This window comes from Ochotona princeps, chromosome 1 (assembly GCF_030435755.1).
Source record: "Ochotona princeps isolate mOchPri1 chromosome 1, mOchPri1.hap1, whole genome shotgun sequence".
Lineage (NCBI taxonomy): Eukaryota > Metazoa > Chordata > Mammalia > Lagomorpha > Ochotonidae > Ochotona > Ochotona princeps.
In genome coordinates this window covers 115,369,644-115,387,047 of record NC_080832.1, presented here as the reverse complement: position 1 = coordinate 115,387,047, position 17,404 = coordinate 115,369,644, and the positions used below count along the sequence as shown (strand labels likewise).

Below are 17,404 nucleotides of genomic sequence, written 5' to 3'. Positions count from 1 at the left end.
TGAATGGGGTCTTTGTGGATATAGAGTTCCTGAAAATGCTCCCAGGACCTTATCAGAGCACCAGTACTTGACCTAATAACTCACTTCTTACCAGTGAGTGAAGTGGGAGTCCCTGAGCTGTCCCCAGGGACAGGGCTATTCTCTAGGTGTAAATGCTGGCCCATTTCAGGGCTATTTCTTAGGTCTTTTACAAAAAATATTTTATTGTCTTAAAAAATATTCATCTTCTTGAACTCTGGATGCACAGGCTAGAATCTACCTAACCTCCTTACATAGACGAAGAGGAGAGGAATAAAGAGCAGGCTTACAGGAGCATTATGAGCACTTTGGGGGAGGTGCTCCCCCTTCAAGCACCCACCCTCCCCTCCTTCCAGCATCCAGCATCTCCCAGCCTAGTCCTGCCCACTTCCCTAAAGAACAGGCTGGCAGGTCAGAAACAAGAGGCAGAGCCCCATTACTCTGCAAGGCTAATACACAACCAACAGAACCTTCTGGAGAGTCAATCCTGAGCCCTGACTAAGCCTAATATTCTGGCAGGGTTGGGGTGGAGTAACTCGGGTGGAGCGGTTTGTTGGTTGAGCAGTGTTCCTAATTATAACGACGGGACGGTCCCCGCCTGCCAGCCTAAAGAGAAAATTCCTGCTACAGCCAATAATAGGGGAAGAAGCCTGAGCCCTAACACAAGCCTAAGCCCTAAGCCGGGCGACAAGGAGGGAGGCCAGGTGGGAGGCAGAGCTGTGCAAAGCTGCATTCTTCAAGGTTTTCCTGTTGGAATCCAGGGAGTGCACGCTCTAAAAAATGGTGTCACTTCGGAACTCCAGGGCGCGACGAGCAGGTGGCAACAAGGGAGAAGTCCTGAGCCCTGGGCACCCGCGGCTGGAGCGCTCGCTGCAGGAAGGGATGGGAGGGTTGGGTGTCCGAGGTCTCTCGGTGCTGAGGCTTCCTGGCCGCCTCCAGGCCTCGTTTCTCCCTGCGGGCGGTGGGAGGGAGAGGCTCTGGGTCTCTGGGCTCAGGGTGGTGCCTGCCTGGGTCCTGTCCTCTTGGCCCCTGCATAAGTTTTCTGAGGCAGCTAACGTGGGCGGTGGGGAGGGATGTGTACTCTGTATCTGAGGCCGTTGCTACCTGCTGCACTAAACGTCCATTTATACAAAGGTACTGGCAGAAGGCAGGAAGACCCCCCAAGGGCATATTGATCACCTGAGGGATGATGCTGTTGTAGTTTTAGGCAGCTAGTTCAGGGTCTGGAGCTTAATAGCCACACCTCCCCCACCTAAGGGTTGTTTCTGCCCACCTGTGATGCTCACCTATCATCACCTGGAAACAGAGTGAGTGGTGTTGTGCTGTTGTGTAACTACTTCCCTCACAAGCCCCCATTACGACCCATGGTAGGGAAGGGCCTTGTCTTGGTCACTTAGTTCCACTGCTCTTGCACTCCGAGTCTTACCTTCCCAGTCTCTGGCTTCCCACAGGCAGACTCTGAAAGCAGGTAGCCCCTGAGCTTGGCCCCTGTAAGTATGTATTCCTCACCCTCTGTTCACTGCTTGGGTGAGTCAGTGAAGACGCAAATGCTAAGGTGCTTTGTATTACTAATTTGGGTACTTCCCAGAGTTCCAGGAGAGATGAGGCCTAGCAGTAATGGAATGTGGACAGAGAAGTCAAGAAAGGTGAGTGTCTGCAGCTTCCTAAGTGTGCTCAGATTGTTCACTGCACCTCTCTTAGGATAATTTATATTGCTAGGAAAGCTAGGACATAGATCTGCAATTTAATGGATGGGTTTCATAGTAATGATCATTTGTTTCTCTCAGGGTTTCAATTCCGACTGGATTGCCATTGGGCTTGCATTTGCTAATTTCTAGTGGGCTCTGTTATCACCAAGTTTGGTTAATAAAGACTCTTTAATGCACCCTAGACTTGTCTGGTGTTATTTTGCTTGCACCTTGCAAAAATGACAATCGAGGGCCCAGCATGGTGGCCTAGCAGCTAAAGTCCTTGCCTTGAAAGCACCAGGATCCCATATGGGCACTGGTTCTAATCCTGGAGGCCCTGTTTCCCATCCAGCTCCCTGCTTGTAGCCTGGGAAAGCAGTTGATGATGGCCCAAAGCCTTGGGACCCTGCACTGCGTGGGAGACCCGGAAGAGGATCTGGGCTCCTGGCTTCAGATTGGCACAGCTCCAGCCGTTGCGGCCACTTGGGGAGTGAAGCATCAGATGGAAGATCTTCTCTGTCTCTCCTCCTCTCTATATATATCTGCCTTTGCAATAGAAAATAAATAAATCTTAAAAAAAATGACAATTGAAAATGTTTTACTACCATAGCCTCCTGCCTTTTGACGACTGGCACAGGAAGTCTGTAGAGGACTTGAAGCAAGGAAGTTATTTTAGTTTAAAATTTTTATTCTTTTGAAAAGCAGGTTTTTTCCCACATCTTCCCATGGATACAGAGGCCTAAGCACTTGGGCTATCCTGCATGCTTCCCCAGGCCATAATCAAGGAGCTGGATTGGAAGTGAGCCATCCAAGTCTTTAAGCAGCCCCCAAATGAGATGCCAGTTCTACAAGAAAAGACTTAACCTCTTATGTTACAGTAGTGCCCCAGATATTTTAATTGTAATGATTTACTCATATTAAAGCAGAGTGAAAGCAAAGGAAAGGAGAAACAGAAAAATCTTACATATCCTTAGTCATTGTCTAAATGCTTAGATAAGTCAGGGTTGGCTGGGTTTAAAACAGGAAAAACAAACTCCATCCCACTCTCAAACATGGATCATAGGGGCTCTAAGATTTGGGCCATCATTTTTTTCCTTCCCAGGTGCATTAGCATGTAGCTGGATTAGAGGAAGAATAGTCAAGAATCCAAACAGGCCCTGAGAACTGAGATGTAGGCATCCCCAGAGGTGGCTCAACCTGCTGTGTCACAACACCCCCAGACATTTGGTTTAAACTTCTCTCCACAGCTATAGTGATTTTTCCTGATGCCCCTCTCCCTCTTCAGAATCCCTCTGGTACCCCAAATATCATCTCTTCCATGGATGGATGGCTGTAGAAGGACATTATGACCCTGGAAGGTCAGCGAGCACAGGATTACAACTGATTGGATAGTATTTGGTTGGACATCATTTGCATGAGAACAGTTGAGTGGACAGCATGTGAATGAGAACACTTGGTAAAATGCACGAAACAAAAAGAGTTCCAAACAAAAGTATAGAAACAGTTGCTGGGTTTTGTTGATAAGCTCAATACATCCTCCCTTATCCCAAATGACCCTCAGTGTATAAAGTCTGATGCCACTAATAAACTTCGGCTATTGACCATCAGTCAGAGTCCATCCGTGTTATTATCAGCTCCGTGCACCAAGTCCATCGCTGCGGGACAGCGACAGATGGGTCTGAATGGTCTTTACTAATTCTATAGCTCCCTCAACCTATTCCAGGAGGTCATAAAGTGAATTTACTTTCTATATAGGCAGGTAATGGCCAGTTTTTTAGACAACCGGTGATAACCTTGTTTGATCTGGTCAGGGAAGCTCTCTTTTCTCCATTCTGGTTATTTAAACCTTCATCTCTAATGAGAGGTGTTTGGTAGGTCTTTCCAATATGTACCCCTTTCTGAACATCCCCTGAATTCCAAGGAGTGGTATTGGCCACTGGTTTAACAACACACTGGATGCCACCTTTTGTTTTGCTTTATTTTATTTTTTATTTTTATTGGAAAGTCAGATATACAGAGAGGAGGAGAGACAGAGAGGAAGATCTTCCATCCAATGGTTCACTCCTCAAAAGGTTTCAATGACTGGAGCTGTACCGATCCGAAGCCAAGAGCCTGGAGCCTCTTCTTGGTCTCCTAATGCGGATAAAGAGTCCCAAAGCTTTGGGCTTTCTTCTACTTCCTTCCCAGGTCACAAGCAGAGAGCTGGATGGAAAGTGGATCTGCCAGTGCCCATATGGAATCCCAGCGGGTGCAAGGCAAGGACTTCAGCTGCTAGGCTACCGTGCCTGGCCCAATTAGTTTTATTTTAACAATAAAAATATGTGGCTATCGTTGAGGTTTAGCATGTTTAATCATCACCTACAATGCCGGTATCCCATATGAGCACTGGTTCCAGACCCGGATGCTCCATTTCTTTTATTTCTCTTTCTTTCTTTCTTTTCTTTTTTTTTTTTTTTTTTTTTTTTTGTGAGGAATTCATTTCATATTCGAAGTAATAATGTAAGAACTTAATGAAATGTTTAAAGCAACAACAAAAATAAATAGTATAAGGTCAGGCCCGGCGGCGTGGCCTAGCAGCTAAAGTACTTGCCTTGAATGCCCCGGGATCCCATATGGGCGCCGGTTCTAATCCCGGCAGCTCCACTTCCCATCCAGCTCCCTGCTTGTGGCCTGGGAAAGCAGTTGAGGACGGCCCAAAGCATTGGGACCCTGCACCCGCGTGGGAGACCCGGAAGAGGTTCCTGGTTCCCAGCTTTGGACCGGCGCAGCACCAGCCGTTGCAGCTCACTTGGGGAGTGAATCATCGGACGGAAGATCTTCCTCTCTGCCTCTCCTCTCTGTATATCTGACTTTGTAATAAAAATAAATAAATCTTTTTAAAAAAATAGAATAAGGTCATTTAAAAGCAAACAAAACCAATTGGAGAAACCACTAACCAAAACAATAAAGAAAACAAGAAAAAACATATACAACATTAAAAACAGCAAAAATGACAGTCACAGAGATAAGCTTTTTTAAAATTTCTTTCTTTTTTAATCAGAAAAGACTGACAAAACTTGGCTGCTAAATTTGAAACCCAAAATTTAAAAGGATACTCTTAAAAGTATGAGATTTATCTGATCTATCTAAAAAAATAAATAACCTTAATGGATATATAATACATATAGCACAAGCATTTAATTTCTTTATTATTATTATTAATTACATTGCATTATGTGACACACTTTCATAGGCTCTGGGATCCACCCAACCCCTCCCCATACCCTCCCCCAATGGTGGATTCCTCCTCCTTGTTGCAGTAGTACAGTTCAAATTAAGTCAAGATTCTTCCTTTGAATACATATACCAAGAATAGAGTTCACCATCTTATTGTCCAGATAAATTCAACGGTTTCTTGGGGAGACCATCTCTGGTCTGAAGGTAGGGCTGGCAGAATATCATCTTGATCAATTGAAAACCCCAACACAACATCAACAACAATTTACAACATTATGGAATTAATTGACATGGTATTGAGTAGCAAATATGTTAAAAAAAATGCAAGTTCTTAACCACATCCTGTGACTACTTCATTGACATTTCAATTTTAGTTTACACACAGAACCACTGCTATACACCTTAAAATGGTTATAGGGTACTATTCAGCTGTCTCATGTCTATTTTCATTTTAGTATTTAGCAGTTTATAGCATTGAAGCATGATTTTGCTGAACTTGGCAGATTTTAGGATAGTCTAAACTGGCTTATAACTCTAACAAGGCATTTGTCAACAGTTGAGGTGCAGAACAGTTTTAGGAGGGGTGTGCAGAGAAATCTTCAATACCCTAGTGAGGAGTAACTAATTTTTGTGTCCTGGCTAGTAACATATATGTGGGTCCACGCTGCTCGTTTCTTGTCTGGTTCTAAGCTTTCCTTGTTGTTCTCTATTCTAATTTTTTTGTTGTTTGCTTTTTTGCCTGGGGGGGAACCTCCGGAGCAACCCTGATGATCATTGTAAGAGAGAGTGGGGATCCTAAGTTGGAACTAAGTAAGGACCAGAAAAGGTTCCTCTTCCTAGTCCCGAAGGAAGTTTACTGTTCTTCTGTTTCTGCAGACCACTCACAGCTCCTGGCTGTTGTTCCAACGACCTCGGATCCTGCAAGGAAAGATTTGGGCTTCTTGCATCCCATGTGGTAGATCCAAACAGTAGTGGGTGACCTCAGAGTTGTAGGCCTCCGAAGGCACTCTAGTTCCGCATCATCTCCTTGGCAGTTGGGATGTAGTCCTTGGTGCTCGTACTAATAGACCTTGATGAGGATCCGAGAGTCTTCAGGGTTAGGATATAAGCCTCCTCCTGCCCACCTGCTCCACTCTGGGGTCCCCCCCTGCTCTGTGCATATGACCTCCTGTTAAGAGGTTGTCAGGATCACTCTTGATTCCCCCATATGCCTTTGTAGCTTTACTATTGTCTAATACTGAATCGAGTCTGTTGGCTATGAGTTACCGGTCATGTTCCCGTGTTATACTTCACGTGTTCTTCACATCTTCTAAGGAGATAGCAGATTTCTCTGCTCTCCCACCCCCTTTCCGAGTAGCTTAGGGTCTTAGAAGTATATTAAGTTTTACAATTCTTTAATGTAGATCATAAGCAGTCTGACTCACATTGATTGTACATTCATTGGTTATATCACAATATCTTATCGCATGAGATACAGGCTGTTAGAGGTTGGAATAATATTGCAGTTTACGGGTACTGTTTTTGGATTGACATCAACAAATAAAATGAAACTTAAAAAAATATAAATACTTATCATCAACCTTATTTATTTGGCATCATGGTTTAGAATTACACAGAATACAGGCAACAGAGCTAACAGGCTGTAATGGAATAGCAGTGTCATGGCATAGCAGGTTAGGGTGTCACCTGTGGTGCCGGCATTCTTTATGAACGCTGATTTGACTCCTGACTACCAGCTTTGGCCAGGCCATTGAGGCCATTTGAGGAATGAGCCAGTGGATGGAGGATGTCTCTTTATATCTCTCACTCTCTGTCTCTGTAACTCTGTTTCAAATAAACAAATAAAGCTTTAAAAAATTAACTAGGGAATGGGCCCAGTGGCGTGGCCTAGTGGCTAAAGTACTTCGCCTTGAACGCCCTGGGATCCCATATGGGCGCCAGTTCTAATCCCGGTAGCTCCACTTGCCATCCAGCTCCCTGCTTGTGGCCTGGGAAAGCAGTTGAGGACGGCCCAATGCTTTGGGACCCTGCACCCGCGTGGGAGACCTGGAAGAGGTTCCTGGTTCCCGGCTTTAGATCGGCGCAGCACCAGCCGCTGCAGCTCACTTGGGGTGAATCATTGGACCGGAGAGCTCTCTCTGTCTCTCCTCCTCTCTGTATATCTGACTTTGTAATAAAAATAAATAAATCTAAAAAAAAAATTAACTAGGGAAGAAGAAATGTAACCTAGTACCAGACATTCAGAATAAAACCCTATGTACTTCGGACTGTATGGCAAAGATCTCCAAGAAATCCTGAATTGAAATCCAAGTCCTTCACCTTTGCTGAAGCAGGGAGTTGGGCTGTTATTTTCCCAGTCTGTAAGCAGCTTCAGTTAAGGCACAATTTACAAGTCTTCCTGTATGTTTGCCTGTAAAAGTCAACAGCACATGATGAAATATGGTAGAGTAATGTCAGAAGCAATAGCAGTCAGTTCTTTGTCTCAGTGCATGAAGAATTATGAAACAGACCATGGAAGGGGCAGGTGGGAAGGAAGATGTTGATAAAAATGATATTCTCACTGAGACGAGATTCCTGCTTACCCTGAGGGCGTCCAAGGTAGGGACCCATCAAGGCGTGTGAACTGGGAGCTTACACAGGGAGTGCATAGCAACTGAGCAGTTCTCTCTTTTTAGACATATTTTATTTATTTAAAAGATATAGTTACACACAGAGAGAGGATAAAGACAAAGGGAAGGAGACAGAGAGAGAGAGAGAGAGAGATCTCTTTTTTTTAAGATTTATTTATTTTTATTACAAAGTCAGATATACAGAGAGGAGGAGAGACAGAAAGGAAGATCTTCCGTCCGATGATTCACTCCCCAAGTGAGCTGCAACAGCTGGTGCTGTGCCGATCCGAAGCGGGGAACCAGGAACCTCTTCCGGGTCTCCCACGCGGGTGCAGGGTCCCAAAGCATTGGGCCATCCTCAACTGCTTTCCTAGGCCACAAGCAGGGAGCTGGATGGGAAGTGGAGCTGCTGGGATTAGAACTGGCGCCCATATGGGATCCCGGGGCATTCAAGGCGAGCACTTTTAGCCCCCGGCCCCGAGAGAGGTCTTTCATCCACTGGTTTACTCCCCAGAGGGCTGCAATGGCCAGGGTTGGGCCAGGCTGAAGTTAAGAGATTCAACTAGATCTTGCATGTCAGTGCAGAAAACCGAGGACTTGAGCCATTCTCTACTGCTTTCCATGTGCATTCCGATGTGCAGGGAGCTGTATCTGAAATAGAGCAACTGGGACTCAAACAGCACCCATACAGGATGCTGGTGGGTGCTGGTGCTGCAAGAAGAGTTAACCTACCACCTGTTAGGCAATAACACTGGCTCCTGATCCAATTCTTCTACATAGTTTTACTATGTCAGGCGTCTGATTTATTTATTGTCTGTCTCTTGTGTAGCAGTCATGATTCCTGAGAAGTTAACAAACATTATTATACCATCCACTTGGGAGATGTCATAGTACAGATCTTTCTCTATGTCTTTTCACCTCTCTGTATATCTGACTTCCCAATAAAAATAAATGTTTAAGAAAAAAAAAGACAATTCTCTCCCTCTCTTTCTCTCACTTTTTTTTTTTTTAAGAAAAAAAGGGAGACGGAGGTGGCACAGTAGCCTAGCAGTGGCTAAAGTCCTCGCCTTGAACATGCTTGGATCTCATATGGAAGTCAGTTCTAATCCAGTCAGCCCTGCTTTCCTTTCAGCTCCCTACTGGTGACCTGGGAAAGCAGTCAAGGACGGCCCAAAGCCTTGGGACCGTATGCCTGTGTGGGAGACTCGGATGAGGCTCTTGGCTCCTGCTCAGCATCAGCTGTTGCAGCTACTTGGGGAGTGAATCATTGGATGGAAGATCTAATCTCTGTCTCTCCTTCTCTCTATATATCTGACTTACCAATACAAATAAATAGATCCGGGCCCGGCGGTGTGGCCTCCAGATAAAGTCTTCGCCTTGAACGCCCCGGGATCCCATATGGGCGCCGGTTCTAATCCCGGCAGCTCCACTTCCCATCTAGCTCCCTGCTTGTGGCCTGGGAAAGCAGTTGAGGATGGCCCAGTGCTTTGGGATCCTGCACCCACATGGGAGACCCGGAAGAGGTTCCTGGTTCCCAGCTTTGGATCGGCGCAGCACTGGCCATTGTGCTCACTTGGGGAGTGAATCATCGGACGGAAGATCTTCCTTTCTGTCTCTCCTCCTCTCTGTATATCTGACTTTGTAATAAAAATAAAATAAATCTTAAAAAAATTTAGAAAAAATAAATAGATCTTTAAAAAAAAGAAGAAGAATCAACTCTTTCCAACAATCAGAACTTAGGAAAGACAACAGTGAATACAAGAAAAAAATTTTTTTTAAGGAGCCAGAATGGGCAGTCTATGACAAGGTGACCCTCATGGTGCCAGTAACATATGGAGACTGCCATCACCCCTTCAGTGCTCTATAAATCTATCCCAGGGATTACCTTTGCTGCACAGCCACCATCTTCTCTTAGCACCACTCTCTAAACTGACGTTTAGTGCAGCGGGCAGCAGTTGCCTCAGATGCAGAATCCTCCCTCACCTCTCCCTATGAGCTCACATCAGCAGCAGCAGCATGGGGCCAAGGGCACAGAATATGAGGCTGGCTCCTAGGGCAGCCAAGAGCCCTTCCCTCCCACCTTCTGCAAGGGGAACCGGGCAGCCATAGAGGTCAACAACTCAGTCATCCACTCCCATCAGCAACCAACTGGCTGGCCACTGGCACCTAGGGCGTTTATTGCCCTCAGGAGCCCTGAAACAACACTGCTTTTTGGTTCTCCCACTCCCTCCCATGTTCTCCCTGAATTCCAGAAGGAAAAACCTTCTGGGGAATGCAGCCTCTCCCAGCTCCATAATTCACCCCATCACCCAACCCGATGCTCCAAGTCCTTGTAGCTCAATTCAGGCTTCTCACTCCTATTGTTAGCTGTGCCAAGAATTATCTGTCATGGTTGGCAGGCAGGGACCTTCCTGTTGTTATAATTAGGAACTCTCCTCACCCAACAAACTACTCCACCCGAGTCACCCCACCCCAACCCTGCCCCAGAATATCAGACTTAGTCAGGACTCAGGATTGACTATCTAGAAGGTTCTGTGAGCAGGATGCCAGCCTTGCCAAATGAAAAACAGGGCTCAGCCTCTTTCCTCATGATTCTGACCTGCCAACCTCTATTATACAGAAGGGGACTGGACTGGGAGACACTGGAACGAGGGGAGGTGGGCACTTGATGAGGGAGCACATACCCCACAGTGCGCATAGTGTTCCCACAGCCTGCTCGAAGAGGAGGAGAGAGAGAGGGAAGACAGAGAACCTGTGATCTTCCATTACAGTTTCACTGCCCAAATAGCTGCAATGGTCAAGTAAAAGCCAGGAGCCTGGAACTCCACCCATGACTTCCATGGGGTGGCAAGGTTCCAGGTACTTTCCGCTGCTTTCCCAGGTGCACTGGCACAGAACTGGGTCAGAAGCTAACTAGTCAGAACTGGAATTATGCTCACTTTAGATGCTGGCATTATACACAGCCAAGCTACACCCTCTCCCTGTTAGTGAATAAAACATTAGGTGCCCTTGCTGATTCTGTATTTACTTGTCATCTGCATGACCACAGGAGGCTTCAGAACCTCTTGCATCCTTGCTACTCATGTTTGAGCAGGGAAAGGCTGGATTCAGCAACTGGTGCTTGTTTTGCTTCAGCTAAAAGTAACATCCTAACCCTGCTGGTGGTTCCAGCCATGCAAACAAGTCAGGATGATGACTGGGGTGTCAAATGGCAAAGTGTGGGAGCAGGAAGCCACCTTCTGAGTACATACTCTGAAACGGGCAATAAAGCACTGTCCCATCAATTCCTGAAACCATCATCCTGGAAAACAGACCTTGACTCTGCCCTAGAGATAAGCAGATAGAGACTTAAGTGTTTACTGTGCAAATACTTGGTTGGAAAAAGAGAATCAAAGCGGCTTCAGCAAAGCAGCAGCATGCAGGCTGAACCCAGGTCTTCCTGCAGGCTTTCCACACTACTGGAAACACCCAGGGCTCCAATATTACTGCAGCCTTTGCAGCTTGGCTGTTTAGAATGTCTGTTTGTGGGCTTCATGTGTGAACGCCTTTGCTTTCTTCTGGATGAACTTGGAATTACACCATCTTTAAAATGAATGCTAATGAGGATAAAACAGTACTGTTGGAGAAACTGAGCAAAAGCAGAGAAGAATCCATAATCTTTTTTTAAAAGATATGTCTTTAAAAATAGCAGAGGGAAGGAAAACATCAGACGAAGGGTGATGCCTTCAGCAGAATCTTACTAGTGTGGAAGACACTGTTCTCTCTCTGGTCCCTTCTTCCTGTTCAATGTGTGTGATGGCTCCTCCAGGCTTAGGAAGCTGGATCTCATTCCTTCCAAACACCATACCCAGCAAAAATCTAATTGCATAATTAATCAAGTTAAAATCTCCTTGGTGTTCTTGCAGTCACCTTAAATGGATAAGCAAATCCCATTACTGGATGTCTGCCTTGGGAAGCATCCAGTCCATAAGACAAAGTCCTGATAACTCTTGTCTCATCAAGAAACAGGTCCAGAATATAGATGTATGTCTTTCCACGCCCATCCTTGGAGACAAACTTGACACAAAAGGTAGGTCAAGTCCAGTATTACATAGGCCAGTGTGATACTGACTGGCTAATCCTCAGCCTCGCAGTCCTGTCATCCCATACAACAAGCAGTCATACGCTGTCTGCCTTCTGTCCTATCAGCTCCCTGATTATGGTCTAAAAAGCAGTTGAAGATGGCCCAGGTGCTTGAACTCTGCACCTGCATGGGAGATCTGGAAGGACCTCAACACTCCTGGTTAATGATGGGCTTAGCTCTGGCCATTGTCTCACTTTTTTTCTCTGTAAAACTTGCTCTTCCAATTAAAATAAATAATTAAAAAATCTAGTATTCTGGTCTACTATGTGTAGATGGCTGTCTAATGGCTGAAGGATAGTTGCAGTGGATCTTTTTGTGTTGCTCCAGGAGCATCAAGATGTAGACCCTTATCATTCCAACTTGCCAGGCAGTGGGGAGATGATGCCCCAGTACAGATTTATTCTAAACTGCAGATGTAGGGACGGAAGGAGTGACTCCAGAACTGCCTTGGTGGTGCTTCATGGTACAGATTCCATAGTGAGGGGATGAGACAAATGGTAAGAACCTAGGACACTGAAGATAAAAGCATGGGGAATCCACAGCCATAGAGTGTGTAGAACTACGGAAAAATCTCCATGGAGTTCTGGCAGTCACCCTAGATGGATAAGCAGGACGTTCTACTGGCTTTCTGCCTTGGGAAGCAACCGGTCCGAAAGATAAAATCCTGATAACCACCCTCTCATGAAGAAACAGGTACAGAATATAGATCTGTAGCTTTCCAGGCCAATCTGTGGAGGAAAACTTGACACAAAGGGTAGGTCAATTCTAGTACTGTAGCTTTGACCTCACTGTATGGAGGTCTGAATCCTGCAATGCCTTCCAGTGGATCTTTTTCTCCCACTCCAGAGCAGCAAAAAATGTAGAGCCTTAGCATCAATTCCACCTGCCAGGCAGTGGAGATGTGATGTCCTAGGAGGGAAGTAGTTTGAATTGCAGATGTGAAATCAGAAATGCCGGTGGTGGTGCTTGATGGTGACAAAGATTCCAGAGTGAAGGGGTGAGACATTATGTCTCTGGAAGCAATAACCTTAGGCACCGAAGATGAAAGTGTGGGGGGAATGTGTGGTCAGAGATGGCACAAATGGAAATTTCCTCAGGTTTAACCAGTCTGACTGGACTGGGACGGGGTTCACTCAGGAGTTGCATCTGATTGTCAAAGAATCACTGCCTACCAGAACAGTCACACGCCTGCACACACACACACACACACACACACACACACACACGGTTGTTATCTCCTGCACTATACCTTTAGATCAGCAAATTACACTTGAATAAACAACTGAATACCCTCACATCCCAGGAGGAGTGTGTTGATTGTGGAATAAGAGAGACAAAACAAGAAAGAGGGAGCTTGAAAGGCATATGGAGGGCAAGCAGGCCTTCTTCATCCAGAACCAGATCCCTCCACTTGTGCCAGACCAAGTTTTTTCGTGGGGTGTGAACTCAGTTCCATCGATGTCCCTTACTTTTTCAAATTTCAGATACACAACAGAGTCTTGCCTCACAAAAAGGATGAGGGAGACAAGGGGTACATTGCCAGATGTAGTGCTGTTTAAAATGAGGTGACGGGAGAAAGCCACACAGGGCATTGGCTCTGTGATTAAAACCTCAATGGTGAGCTTATTGCTTGACAAATAACCTCAGCACCCACAGCACTTAGAACTTGAATTTGGTGTTCAGCCCCTTCTGCCTTGCCCTGAGGCTTTGCTTCCACCAGGCCCCCTGCCCACAGCTGTGGTGTTTGCTGTTGAAGAAGCCTGCAGGCTAAGCCCCCACCCTGCAGACTCACATAGCCCTACATTCAGTCTAAAACTAGCTAAGAGTTCAGGTGACACAGCCACTAGAGTCGAATTAAATTGGGACATAGATTAATTAACTCTGAATCATTCAGTGAGCCAGGAGTTCGGCTCTAAGGAGTAGAGGTAAGGCAGGAGGGACTGAGTCGGACCTGTCTTGGAAGAGTGAGGGAACCCAAGAAGCCAAAACATATTAAAGCTTACACAATGGAAAGGAATGGGTAGGAGTTTTTTCTTACTGATATCTAACTCAAACACCAACAAAGGGCAGTGACTGCGTCAGCAAAGAGGACTGACTCACCCAACTTTTACAAACTCGGAGCCCTTTCCTTTCTTAGAAATATTTCCCCGTGCTAAACACCGCCTGAATTCAGAAATCATTTTTATTTAATCAAAAGCCTCTGGGACTGGATAATAGTACAACAAAGAAGAAAAGCGTTGACCAAAACTACCCAGTGCTCTCTTTCCAGCAAGCTCTGTGTTAACTAAAACGGATCTGCTGAGGAGGTGGAAGCCCAATGTGTACAAACGGGAGAGGCAGGACGTCCCTCAGCCCCCAAAGCCCAACTTACAGGGAAGGGATACTGGGCGCCATCTCCCTCTCCAGAAACCCCGAGCTTTCTCCCTTCGGGCTGTCCCCGCATTCACGGAGCCCGCATTCCAACCCGAAACCGCACAACCACTTCAGTCCCTCCCTCGGTGCTCACCGCCGCCCGCCCGCCCGCCCGCCCGCCGCCACCCAGGCCCACTCCACAGCCGCCGCCCCGCTCGCTCCCCCTTCCCCGCCGGCTCCAGGGTCCGCTCCAGAGAACCCCAGAAGCGTCTGGAGACTTCTGCCGAAGGACGGCCCCCTGCGTTCCCATTGGTGGCCAGAAGCCCGAGGGCCGGGCGCCCGCAGAAACGCCTGGAAGCTTCGCGAGCGGGCAGCCCGGCCGAGCTCGCTGACTGGCTGAGGAGGCGGCGGGCGGGGTGCGGGCGCGACGTATAAAGGCCGCGGCCGGCGGAGCGGGGCAACGGCGATCCCGCGATCCTGTCAGCAGCTGACAGCAGCTGACGGCGGCCGAGGCCACCAAGGACACCGCGAGCATCTCCGACAGCGCGAGCCCGAGCGACTCCCGTTCCCCGCGGCCTCCCGGAGCGCCTGAGGACCCCGGCGGGAGCGTGCGAACGCGCCTTCTTCCCTGAGAGAGACAGAGAGAGAGAGAGACACAGAGACGGTCCCTGAGCAGAGGCGGCGAGAGCGAGGCGGCGGCATGGCCAAGACGGTGGCGATCGGCATCGACCTGGGCACGACCTACTCGTGCGTGGGCGTGTTCCAGCACGGCAAGGTGGAGATCATCGCCAACGACCAGGGCAACCGCACCACGCCCAGCTACGTGGCCTTCACGGACACGGAGCGTCTGATCGGCGACGCGGCCAAGAACCAGGTGGCCATGAACCCGCAGAACACGGTGTTCGACGCGAAGCGGCTGATCGGGCGCAAGTTCGGCGACCCGGTGGTGCAGTCGGACATGAAGCACTGGCCGTTCCAGGTGGTGAGCGAGGGCGACAAGCCCAAGGTGCAGGTGAGCTACAAGGGGGAGAGCAAGGCGTTCTACCCGGAGGAGATCTCGTCGATGGTGCTGACCAAGATGAAGGAGATCGCCGAGGCGTACCTGGGCCAGGCGGTGAGCAACGCGGTGATCACGGTGCCGGCGTACTTCAACGACTCGCAGCGGCAGGCGACGAAGGACGCGGGCGTGATCGCGGGCCTCAACGTGCTGCGGATCATCAACGAGCCCACGGCGGCCGCCATCGCCTACGGGCTGGACCGCAAGGGCAAGGGGGAGCGCAACGTGCTCATCTTCGACCTGGGCGGGGGCACGTTCGACGTGTCCATCCTGACCATCGACGACGGCATCTTCGAGGTGAAGGCCACGGCGGGCGACACGCACCTGGGCGGCGAGGACTTCGACAACCGGCTGGTGAGCCACTTCGTGGAGGAGTTCAAGAGGAAGCACAAGAAGGACATCAGCCAGAACAAGCGCGCCGTGCGGCGGCTGCGCACGGCGTGCGAGCGGGCCAAGCGCACGCTGTCGTCCAGCACGCAGGCCAACCTGGAGATCGACTCGCTCTTCGAGGGCATCGACTTCTACACGTCCATCACGCGGGCGCGCTTCGAGGAGCTGTGCTCGGACCTGTTCCGCGGCACGCTGGAGCCCGTGGAGAAGGCGCTGCGCGACGCCAAGCTGGACAAGGCGCAGATCCACGACCTGGTGCTGGTGGGCGGCTCCACGCGCATCCCCAAGGTGCAGAAGCTGCTGCAGGACTTCTTCAACGGGCGCGAGCTCAACAAGAGCATCAACCCGGACGAGGCGGTGGCGTACGGCGCGGCCGTGCAGGCGGCCATCCTGATGGGCGACAAGTCGGAGAACGTGCAGGACCTGCTGCTGCTGGACGTGGCGCCGCTGTCGCTGGGGCTGGAGACGGCGGGCGGCGTGATGACGGCGCTCATCAAGCGCAACTCCACCATCCCCACCAAGCAGACGCAGACCTTCACCACCTACTCGGACAACCAGCCCGGCGTGCTGATCCAGGTGTACGAGGGCGAGCGCGCCATGACGCGCGACAACAACCTGCTGGGCCGCTTCGAGCTCAGCGGCATCCCGCCGGCGCCGCGGGGCGTGCCCCAGATCGAGGTGACCTTCGACATCGACGCCAACGGCATCCTCAACGTCACGGCCACCGACAAGAGCACCGGCAAGGCCAACAAGATCACCATCACCAACGACAAGGGCCGGCTCAGCAAGGAGGAGATCGAGCGCATGGTGCAGGAGGCCGAGAGGTACAAAGCCGAGGACGAGGTGCAGCGCGACAGGGTGGCGGCCAAGAACGCCCTCGAGTCCTACGCCTTCAACATGAAGAGCGCCGTGGAGGACGACGGCCTCAAGGGCAAGATCAGCGAGGCCGACAAGAGGAAGGTGCTGGACAAGTGCCAGGAGGTCATCGCGTGGCTGGACGCCAACAGCCTGGCCGACAAGGACGAGTTTGAGCACAAGCGCAAGGAGCTGGAGCAGCTGTGCAACCCCATCATCAGCGGCCTGTACCAGGGTGCGGCTGGCCCCGGGGCCGCTGGGGGCTTTGGCGCCCAGGGACCCAGGGGCGGCTCTGGCTCTGGCCCCACCATTGAGGAGGTCGACTAGGGGCCTGGCCTCCCTCGGAGCCTTACAACTGGGACAAAGGGACTGTGTTGTCAGATATACATAGGTGTGTGTGACATATAGAGAAAATATGTATCTTTTTTTGTCGGTAAGTCTGTATGGTTAAGTTCCTTCTAAAGTGAAGTTCTAACCTCACAGTAACTAGTGGCATCGTTATTATTGTTGAGTGAGACCCAGATCTTCTTTGGAAGCTTTGCAGTTCATGCAAGGTTGGACCTGTACCATGTGGTTGTCTTTGAGTTCCTCTCAGATGAGGGGTGGGTTAGATAGATGCCCTTGGTGGGACCCTCACCCACACATGACTTTTGGAGCTGGGGGACACAGACGTAGCTTGTATTCTGTCCTTTCTTAGCTGCGAACGTGATGTGCAATGTGTAGGCATGTACATTTCTCATTCCACTGCTGAGCTTACTTTCTACCAGTTTTCAATGTAGAAGCAACTTTACTTTCGTTTTGTATTTTGTATGTGCTTGTCTAACTGAAGCCAGTGGTTTTATTTTGTGGTAAATAAACTTCAATATAAAATGCATGCTGTCTTGCTGGTTTCTCCCTCTTTGTTCATGAGGTCAGCACCAATTATGTTACTGCATGACACTGAAAATCGGCCCCAGTCGGGACAGCAGCTGGAGACGCAGTGCTATGCTGCAGCTTCATTTCTGTGTAAAACCGTCGTGTGTGTGTTTACCATGGCACTAAAGCCACCTGCTCCTCTGAGTGGCTGTGTCTGGCCTGAGGGCTGAAGGTTGGCGTG

The 17,404-nt window shown here is 49.1% G+C and overlaps 1 protein-coding gene across 1 annotated transcript; it reads left to right on the top strand.

Moving 5' to 3' along the window:
- Positions 1-14,518: 14,518 nt before the first annotated feature.
- On the top strand, positions 14,519-16,650 carry LOC101517130 (heat shock 70 kDa protein 1). Its single transcript, XM_058665349.1, has 2 exons — positions 14,519-14,570; positions 14,668-16,650. The coding sequence occupies exon 2, from the start codon at positions 14,707-14,709 to the stop codon at positions 16,633-16,635; it is 1,929 nt and encodes a 642-aa protein (XP_058521332.1). The 5' UTR covers positions 14,519-14,570; positions 14,668-14,706; the 3' UTR covers positions 16,636-16,650.
- Positions 16,651-17,404: the final 754 nt, after the last annotated feature.